This window comes from Phaethon aethereus (assembly GCF_964289735.1).
Source record: "Phaethon aethereus genome assembly, chromosome: 10".
Classification (NCBI taxonomy): Eukaryota; Metazoa; Chordata; class Aves; order Phaethontiformes; family Phaethontidae; genus Phaethon; species Phaethon aethereus.
The window spans coordinates 4,798,950-4,808,693 of record NC_138586.1 but is presented as its reverse complement, the minus strand read 5'-3'; the positions used below and the strand labels follow the sequence as shown (position 1 = coordinate 4,808,693).

The 9,744-nt window shown below is 39.5% G+C and overlaps 1 protein-coding gene across 1 annotated transcript in view; it reads left to right on the top strand.

Moving 5' to 3' along the window:
- Positions 1-228: 228 nt before the first annotated feature.
- Positions 229-9,744, top strand: part of LOC309408359 (phosphatidylinositol-binding clathrin assembly protein-like) — a gene marked incomplete at both ends in the record, with an annotated part of 28,480 nt that continues 18,964 nt past the window's right edge. The window contains 2 exons of the mRNA XM_082004170.1: positions 229-358; positions 8,392-8,534. Of these exons, the coding sequence (XP_081860296.1) occupies positions 229-358; positions 8,392-8,534 (273 nt within the window). The remainder of the gene's footprint in view (positions 359-8,391; positions 8,535-9,744) is intronic.

Below are 9,744 nucleotides of genomic sequence, written 5' to 3'. Positions count from 1 at the left end.
TCGTCGCCGCACCGCGGGGCTGCGGCGGGGGTCGAGAGGAGCCCGTGAGGCGGAGCCCGGCGAGGACTCCCCGGTCGCCCTCGCCGGCGCCGCATCGGAGGGAGCTGCCGGCGCCCTTCCCCCGGGGAGGCTGCGCCCGCCGCCCGGCCGCGGGGGAGCCGCTGCCTCGGCCTTGCTGCCCGCCGCGGCGGGTCCGCGGGGGGAGCCGCCGCCAGGGCCGCGCCGACGATGTCGGGGCAGTCGATCACCGACCGCATCACGGCGGCGCAGCACAGCGTCACCGGCTCGGCCGTCGCCAAAGCTGTCTGCAAGGCGACGACCCACGAGGTGATGGGCCCCAAGAAGAAACACTTGGACTGTGAGTAGGACCCCGCGGTGGCGGCCTGCGCGCCGGGGCGGGGGGTGGCCGGGGCGGGCCCGCGGTTCTCCCGCAGGGCATCCGCGCTGAGCCGCGAGGAGGCCGGTGTGGCCTCGCTCCCCTCCCGCTGCCGGCGGAGGGGAGGTGAGAGCGGAGCGCAGCCGCTTGCACCGGGGGGGGGGGGGGGGGGGGTGCGTTTGTGTCTGTCTGTGTGCCGCCTAAAGCTGGGTGAACCTGCATGGTTTGCTCTTCAAAACTTATTTTACACGTGGAGGGGGAGTGATCTTTGTAACACCTTGTCGCGCCCGGGAAACAAAATATTCCAACCTTGTGAACTCCCGGTGAGAGCTTCATAGCTTATGTGCTGTGGATACAGTAGTGCTTATTAATTCGGCACCTGGGGAAGAGGTGGGTTAAGTGGTGTGGCTTTACCGTTGTGAGCGAGAAGTTATATTTTTAAGTTCGCTTCCGTCCTTCTGAGCATCTGGTGGAGTGCAGCCGTTTAAGTATTTCTAGCATTTCCCGAAGTATCATAGCTTTCTGTCTTACGGCTCTTCAAACGAGGTAAAAAGACTTGCAGCGAGGTAAGGGGAAGGGCGAAGGTGGACCAATACATCTCTCCAGAATGAGAGGATGTTGCCGCTGATATATTTAAACTTAATATGTTAAACTCTTTTTTGTATACCAAAAGATGCAGAAAGCTACCATTGATAGCTACAAAAGTATCAGTGGCGTTGCTTTGCGTCAGGTTTTAGTAACTGGATAGCAATTGAAGTTACTGTTTGCTCGAAAGTGCACTGAATGCTTCAAACCTTGTACATTGTGCAATATACCCATTCGCCATCTATTAAAAGTGAAATAAGTGTGTGTGTTTCCATTAGTGAGAGGAAAGAAGACATGAAGCTTTATGCTGATTTCTTCAAAGTCAAGGGAGCAGGCTGATAGTTGTGCAGGACTCGTTCAAGTTGGTGGTACTAAGGGGAGTCCACTGTTCAAGCGCTCAGAAGAAGCACACTTAGTTGTACGATTTGAGGATAGTTTGCCTCTCTGACACTAGGGCACTTGTCTGTTAATACAGACTTCTTGTGTGAGAGCTTTTGATGCGGATCAAATAGTTAAAAACAACCAGATCTATATATGTCATCTGTTATTGATCTGAATGAGTGGAATCCAGCTACAGTAGTGAATATTGCAGCTACTATGTTGAAATGAAAAGCCTTAAAACTGAGTAACTGATAATTTCCTCTTTTAAAGATATCTTTTCAAAGTTACCTTATTTTATCTTGTGTTGTTCTGCCTGTGGTAGAACAACTTGATGAGGCAATCCTTGAGTCCAGAAGTGGCAACATAACAGGAAGCCAGAAAGTGGTGACAGTTTGCTCAATAGTTTGAAAGCTTCTAAAGCTTGAAAAATATAGTGTATTGTTTGAAAATATCCTTAAAATAGTGTCATCTACTACAAGTTACTCTCACAAAATAAGAAAATGGAAACCTGGAAAAACTCAGCGTGACAATAGCATAAACTGAGGTTGCCTTTTGATTATCAGATTCCTTTGAATATCTTTTGATACAAACCTGTTTAGAGCTGTCAGTCTCCTGAAGGACCCCTTCCGTGCCAGATGAGTTCTGTGTTTTGGTGTAATTCACTTTCTCAGACACTTTCTCTTCACTTTGATCTAAGACAGACAAAAAGCTTGTTATTCTGACTTGGTATCTGAAGTAGAGGAATACTTTTGTGGGGTGGGGAAAAAAAGATGTGAAATACATGTATGGTATCACAAATATCTCTGTAAGGGGTTAAAAAAAAATCCCAATGAACATTCTCTGGTCTTCATTGCGCATACTCAGGCTCTGCTTTTCAAACATCTGCAAGCCTTTGCATGGCACTTCTTATTTTTTCACTGTACACAAAACTTACTTGTATTAAATGCAAGCAGGTAACATGCTAGCTTAAATACTGTAATCTCCAGGAAAACCACACAATGTGTTTTGAAAGATACAGTGCAAGTACTATCCAATAGGAGCAAATTATACAGGAAAATATGGCATGGATTTAATGCAACACTGCTGGTTGTACCTTCTTCGCTACATGTGTGTGTCATTAAAAATACTACACCATCTGGTATTACTTGTAATTGCTGCTCAAGAAAAAGCTTCCCCAACACATGTTTTTGAGAGTTGCTGTAGTGCTGTTGGGGATTGTGGAGGAGTATCAGTTTGTGCACTCTATTGAGATTAATTCTTAAAATCCCTTTTATTACCAAGTTTCCTCAGCAAGAAAAACTATAATATTACAGTTGGGTATTTATGGGAAGATGTTACACATGCAGCGTGTGAACTAGTATTTAAGAGTCTTGGGTTTTGTCTGGCTGCTAACTGCTGAGTAGTACAGTCATCTTTTCTTGAAGAGCAGAAAAAACCCACAAAAAAACAACATCTAAGCAATGTCAATGGGAATACTTGGGGGTTTTTCCTTTTAAAGTAGGTCACGATGTCCTAAATAAGTCAGTAGAACTATTTCTGTAGTATTTTGTAATATTTTAGGGTAACACAAAATATTATACAGAGGCTCATCTTTTCTCTTAGTGAAGCACCTGCAGGTCTTGTCTCTTCTTCCCCAGTGTGGCTTCTCTCACCTTCCCTCAGCCTTCTGAGTTTGGGTTGCAGTGGAGTGGGGCTAGATTATGCTTTTGGTGACATATCTTTTCTTGGCTAACTATTGAAAACCCATGATAAAAAAAAAAAAAAGAATAAATTAAAGCTATAACCAAGTCGGTAATTGGCAGAGTAGACTTGTGTGTAGACCACAATTTAGAAAAATACAAACCCCTAAATTAATTGCATGTTAAACTTCTAAGTGAACACAGCAATAAAGGAAAAAACAACTTCTGTTGTTGTATGTAGCCCACTTAAGAAGCACAGGGGAGGGGAAGGTAGTTTATTTACTCATCAAAACTTAAAACTCCTATACATACACAAGCTTTGGAAATCTTGTATTATCACTTCTTTCTACAAAATTGTATTATGTAACAGAATTAGGCTCTTAAGCCTTTTGCTTTAGGAGAAAGTTCAGGTCTCCTCCAAATCATTGCAAACTTTTAAGTTTTGCCAATAATACCACATTATGACTACCACAGTTTTGGGGTTTTTTTTGTATCTGCCCCTTCTTACTTTTGGCAGCTAGAGCTCATGACTGTCGGGTGAATGCTGATGCAGTGTGGTTCTTGTGGAGATGTGCAAGTTGTAAGAAAAATTCTTGAACTCTTCCACAGGCAGTGAGGTTGCTGTCTTTAAGTTGAAGCTCTTTAGTAATCTGTGAAATTTTCAGTACAGTAATTGAGAAAATTTAACTTGAACAAAAAAATCGATAATGTTGTTGTAATCTGTAAACATGGGTTTTATTTAGCAATTGTTTAAAGCTTTTTAGAAACCTTGATGGGCCATCATGTATCATTGTTTAGTGGGGGAGTGGGACAATTGCTTTGCTTCTGGTAAAGTAGCTCTTAAGTTCAGATTTAGTGATTATATAAGTGAAATTTAAAGATTGCTATCAAATCTGCACTGTAAGAGCACATAGGCATAAAAATATTTGCAGCAGCCAGGTGCTGTCTTTTTAATTAAGTCTTCCAGCAAGAATTCCTTAAGCTACGTTAAAAAAGTTTGCTGGAGTGGCTATTCTGTTTTATGTTTTTGTAATCCATAGTTTATGGTGCAACTTCCAAAAAGAAAATGTAATTTTTTCCCAAGACTGACATGGTTAAGGAAAGTGTTCTTAATTCTTATATCTGTCTTAGAGCAGTTTCAGTCCTGTGACAAAATGGGAGAAATATGGAATGTTAAACCATTATGGTTGTCTTTATGTATTTACAGTTCTCTCTCAAGAGATATTCCTGAATCAAGAAAATTATTATTTTCTTGTTACTTGAAAGTTGAAAAGTATGTCAGTTCAGTCTTGATCAGTGCCTGGCTGGGAGTTTTCAAAAAACCTGATTTTTTTTTTGTTGTTGTTAATATCTGGATTTATGCATGCTATTCTCCGAAGAGCTGTATGGTTTCATAGATGATGTGCTAGTATTTCAGATGAGCTGTGGAAGAGAAATCCTCATTACTCTTTCTAGACAGTAAGATTTCCACAGCTCTTCCAGGCTGCTTGAAAACCCCTACAGTACTCTTCTGGTTTAAAGCTGTTTGATTTCCTCCCCCTGCCTTTTTCTTTTTTTTTTCTTCTTTTTCCCTTCTTGTGTGTTGTTAACATGTTTCTAAATTCCATTCTAGAAATAGCACCGCGGTTTCGCTTGCAGTTGAAATGATTCCTCTGGGTGACTGGCAAAATGCTTTGAGTTGCAAAGTGTTTATGTAAGTAGTGCGATAAGAAAATGAGGATCACTTGCCCTACGCATTTCATTCCAGTTTTTGCTGCCGACACCCATATTATGGTTGCCCAGCTGTCAGTCTCTCAGGTGCATGTATTCCTTTATGCTTCCAGATGTGTGGTGTTAATAGCCTTTTTTCCTTCTCTGCTGCCAGCTGTAACAGACCCATACAGTTGTTTCGATGTAGATATTCCTATTGCAGATTTAGAAGAATTATATTAGATAAATGACACTTGCTTTTTTGGTTATGTGTCTCAATTGCTAGAATTCAAATGTGATGCTAGCTTTATTATTACTAGTTGTAAAATAATAATTAAAAAGAATGCCCTAAGTAGCCTTATTAAAGAGTCTCTTTAAATTTATATTTTTGCAATATGCTTTCCTGAAAGTCCAGTTTTGGCCTATGAAATGCACTGAGATTTTTTTTCCACTGTTCGTTCTTTGTTCAGTATTTTAGAAAGGTTTCATTTGCCTAAGCATGTGTTCTTCGGTATTGGCAACTGTGGCTTATGTGTTTGTGCCTTCAAGGAGATTTTGAAACGAAAGACCACCACTGTGGTAAGTGTCCTCAATAAAAATGGTCTTCAGGGGAGACAGTGTTTGTCGTCCTCAGCAGGTGTCTGAAGTGCATGGGACTTGCAGCTCACTCAGGCCCTCCAACCTCAAGCACAGCTTGAATGAGACTCTGAGTAGCCCTACATGTGTGAAATATTTCCTTTTGGTTGCTGTTTAAAATGGTCAGGCTCATGTCTTACAGAAGCAAGTAGCACATGCTGGAAAACCTTACTAGCACTTTTACAGAATTACTGGAACTGCATTTCTCAGTCACGTGGAACTACACCTGTGGAATAAAACAGTAATATATGAGCTTCTCAAATGCACCAGAGGTCTATCAACTTCTACTCTGTTACTGTCACTTGGCAGAAGACTTCTTTTAGTCTTGTGTACCAAAGCAGAAGGCAGTTGCTCCCTTCTGAAGGTAGACATCTGGATGGCTTTTTGTGGTGGTAAACCTTTATGATGGCTTGATAAGCCAAAGCTTTTTTTTTTTTTTTATGGATTTGTGGCTTAAGGAGAGGTGATCAGTCACAGCATTCGATGCAGTTGCTAACAGCAGGATTTCTGTCACATTGTGCCTGAGCCAGGACTACAAGAACACATTTAGCAGCAGTCTTAGACATAAGTATATGCAAGGGATCTTCCAGGTGTTTCAGCATCATCTTAGGGTCTACTGGAACATCTGCTGGCAGGCCTTAGCTTAAGGGAAGGTGACAAGACTGAAATCTTTGTGGAGAGTGCTGGCAAAACATGAAGTAAGCTTGGCTAATTTGACTTGAGAGCAGAAGGTTTTTTGGTTTTAACCTGGATCTTCCCTTTCGGTTTAATGTATTATTTAATAAGCACTTTTAATATTGAAAATCTTCAGTGAAGGTTTTGACTTGCTTAGTGGTCATGTGAAGGAAAAGGACTTTGTGCAGAAATAATATTTTTGGTAGGCTGTGTTGTCTCTGACCTCAGCAGATCAATGGAATTTCTTTAACTGTTACCTAGTGATAATGTTATAGGCATTGCTCTGTATAGATATTTTGGGGTGTTTGGTTTTTTTTTCGGTTGGCTTTTATAAACTGAGAATAGGAATTATAACTTGTAATAGTTCTGTAACATTTCTGTGCTTGTTACAGACAGTTCAGTTACTTGAAAAATACCAAGCAAGATCTAACAGCAGTGTCTTTATAATGCTTGGTTATAAACTGATCGATTTAGGAAGACTTATTTGCCTTAATGTTTTGTGAGAATTATTTAGAAATGTCATAACAAAGTTCTCATTCAGTAGATGAGGCTATTGAATTAAAATTCAAGTTTTCTCAATGTATAAATTCTGGAATCGGGACTTGCTTCATTATATTGGGCAATAATTGTCTATGGACTGTTTGGACTTTGAGAAATTTTAAAGCACTTCTTAATTTGACACAGCATCTGATGATGGTACAGCTACGAGTAGCAAGCAGCATCTACCAGATGACTTGTTTATTGAGAATTTTCACATATGTAAATATTGAAATATTTTAATACATCAAAACCTTCTTGTTGAGTAGTATAGCTTGTTTAAAATTTCTTTTCAGTGCTCTTCTTTTTGTGCAGTTATTTCAGTGGTTTTTTTGTGTTACTAATAAGGAAGAAAGTTTTCATCCCAACTTGCGTGTTTTCTGCATATTTAGAAACCTTTGACATCAGAATGAAATTAGTAACTTCTTAGAATTTGCATTTTATAGCTTTCTACCTTGACAACATACTATCTAAAACTTTTTACTCTGTTAAAATTAACTCTTGTTATTAAATTATTCTAAACAGTAATCCTTGATCAAATTACTTCATTTTCTTAATAAACAAATCTTTAATTAAGATACATCTGTAATATATTCTGTGTACTAGAACAGATAAAAATGCTAAGTGCAAATATTTCTATGAAATATTTTGTCCTAAACTATCAATGTGTGATCTCTAAGTTCATGTTTAAATTGCTGATGATAATGTAGTCTGTCCTCTACATACTGCTAATAAGACAAATAAGTTGGCCATTTCAGTGGTGCAGACACCTCAGTATTCACTTGTTGCCCAACTTCCCAAGCACCCACCTTTCTTCAAGTACTGACACAGACAAACCACATAAACATCTGCAACCAACAGACTGCTCACAGACTTGGCTTAAACAAGAGGCCACAAAGGAAGCTTTTCAAACTAGATGTTTGTTTTACTGGCCTTGCCCAGTCCTTAAGGTGTACTTTGATCACACCTGAGCCAAATTTAGCTCAGAGAGAGAATAAATGTCTAATGTGCATGTCTTGAGGGGTTTAGAACAGTCCTGGATTCAGTTCTTTGCTCTCTTCTCAGCAAGTGCCTTCACTAGCCTTCTCAGGTAGGCTTTTTTCCCATGTATCTGCTGGAGCCTGTTATGGTCTTGTACCAATACTAGGGAGAGACTTGAAGTTCTCTGTCTCTGACTTCGCAAACTAATGTTCTACTGTTGAGTTTATAATCAGTCTTGGACACAAAGAGTTGTTTGGGGTTTTTTTAATACAAAAGCCTGAGACCTGCCATGACCCACCGAAAAACACTCAGTAGGTGTGTAGATGCAAATTCCTGCTCTTAATTCTTATAGAAAAGAGGCTTATTACACGTTTGTAGCATCTCGTTTGCTGTCATGTGTGTTAGTACTCTGGCTTAGGTCTGAGTTGCAGGATACTTACTGCTTGCTGATCTCATGAGGTATAGATGTCTCAGCTTTTCCTTGCTTCTCTGATCTTAATTTTTTTTGTTAGATTGAGTGGCTTCAGGCATTGAGCATCCAGAAGGTCTATACTGGCTTTTGGACAATAATTTGGACATAGAGTTTCCACTGGAACAGGTTATTTATTGATGAGATATTGGGACTCTCTAAAATTATTGAAATGCCTTTGAAGTTCATACCTGGAATCTTTCCGTAAAATGCAGTGAATTTGAGCATGGAATATAAAATAGTTCAATTATTCCTTAAACAAAGAACTGAAGTTAATGCAGCCAGTATGAATTCTCAATGTAAAACCACAAAATATCCTCTTTGAGCATATAACTAATTGTAATGCTTTGACTTTTTTTTTTTCTTCTTCTTCTTTAATTTAGATCTAATACAGTGCACAAATGAAATGAATGTGAATATTCCGCAGTTGGCAGACACACTCTTTGAGAGAACTGCAAACAGTAGCTGGGTTGTAGTGTTCAAAGCTCTAATTACAACACACCACCTCATGATGTACGGAAATGAGGTAAGACATGATTAGGTCTGTTAAAGTGTCCTTGACAGTGTTTTAAAAAATTGTCTCAATCTATGAAGCATTAGATATGTACTGCAATTTTTCAAATGTCTTTGTTTTTCCTCTGCTGATGGCTGTAAAGAACTTCTCCAGAGAAGAAAAAATTCCTTCATTATTTCAATACTGAAGTACATCAGTGTTTGCAATTTACCTGCCAGTATCTGGATTGGGTTGTGAGAGAATGATGAGTGACCTTTCTAGAGTACAGACTTGAAAAACTTCTAATGGGCTTTACTTCATTAGGCTAGCGCTTATCAGTAAGAGCACAGCAAGAGCCTTGTTAGCACTCCATAAATGTGCAGCCAACCTGTTAACAGATAAGAATGCTTACTAAAGGGGGGGCGGAATATGGTGACTAGAATATTTGATCTTGCAAATCATCATCTAATGGGCTAAATCTTCATATGCTGTTGCCGTTAACATTCCTCTGAAACAGGTTTCTATTGCCTTTAGTTTACTTAAATTGTTTCATCACTATGAAAAGCTTCCCGGACAATAACATGGCATTAGAAATGTAGCCTCTCTTACACAGTCCTTTCATTAAAAACTAAATTTTTTCTTTGTCAGATGACAGTTTAGTCCTGAACTTGTGTGTAGTCATTCACCTAACAAATAATTGTTGACTACTGGTAATATTGAAATGATGATTCTTAAAGGTGGCGCTTCCAGCCATTAAACTGCTCTGAAAACTTAGTGTTACTTCCTCTCTCCAAAGCTCTGTAAACGTATTTGAAATGACCTGTAAAACATAGTGTGCTCTTTGTTAACACATTCCCAAGTTATTTATGTGCTTAAATTGTAGTTTCAACAGATAATAGGCTGAAATTAGAGGATAAAACAAAGTAAAATTCACTGCTTGGAATTCACTACTTATTCCAAGTGTAAAGCTAAACTGAATGCTGTAAATCAGTTTGTATATTTTATTCTCTCTTCTTTCAGTACAGTTCATATCTACATACTGAGAGTTGGGGGGGAAGAAAAAAAGCCCACAATGGAACCATAGGTGGGGGGAAAAACAAAACTTAGAGTTATGGGCTACCAATCAGTATCTGTTTGCCCCTACAGTGTTTTGTAGTGGCAGAAGAGTTGAATTCTTATCTCTGTACCAAAACTGCTCCTCAGCTTTGAATGGGTGTGTTTGAAACTTGAAAAAGAATTCCTT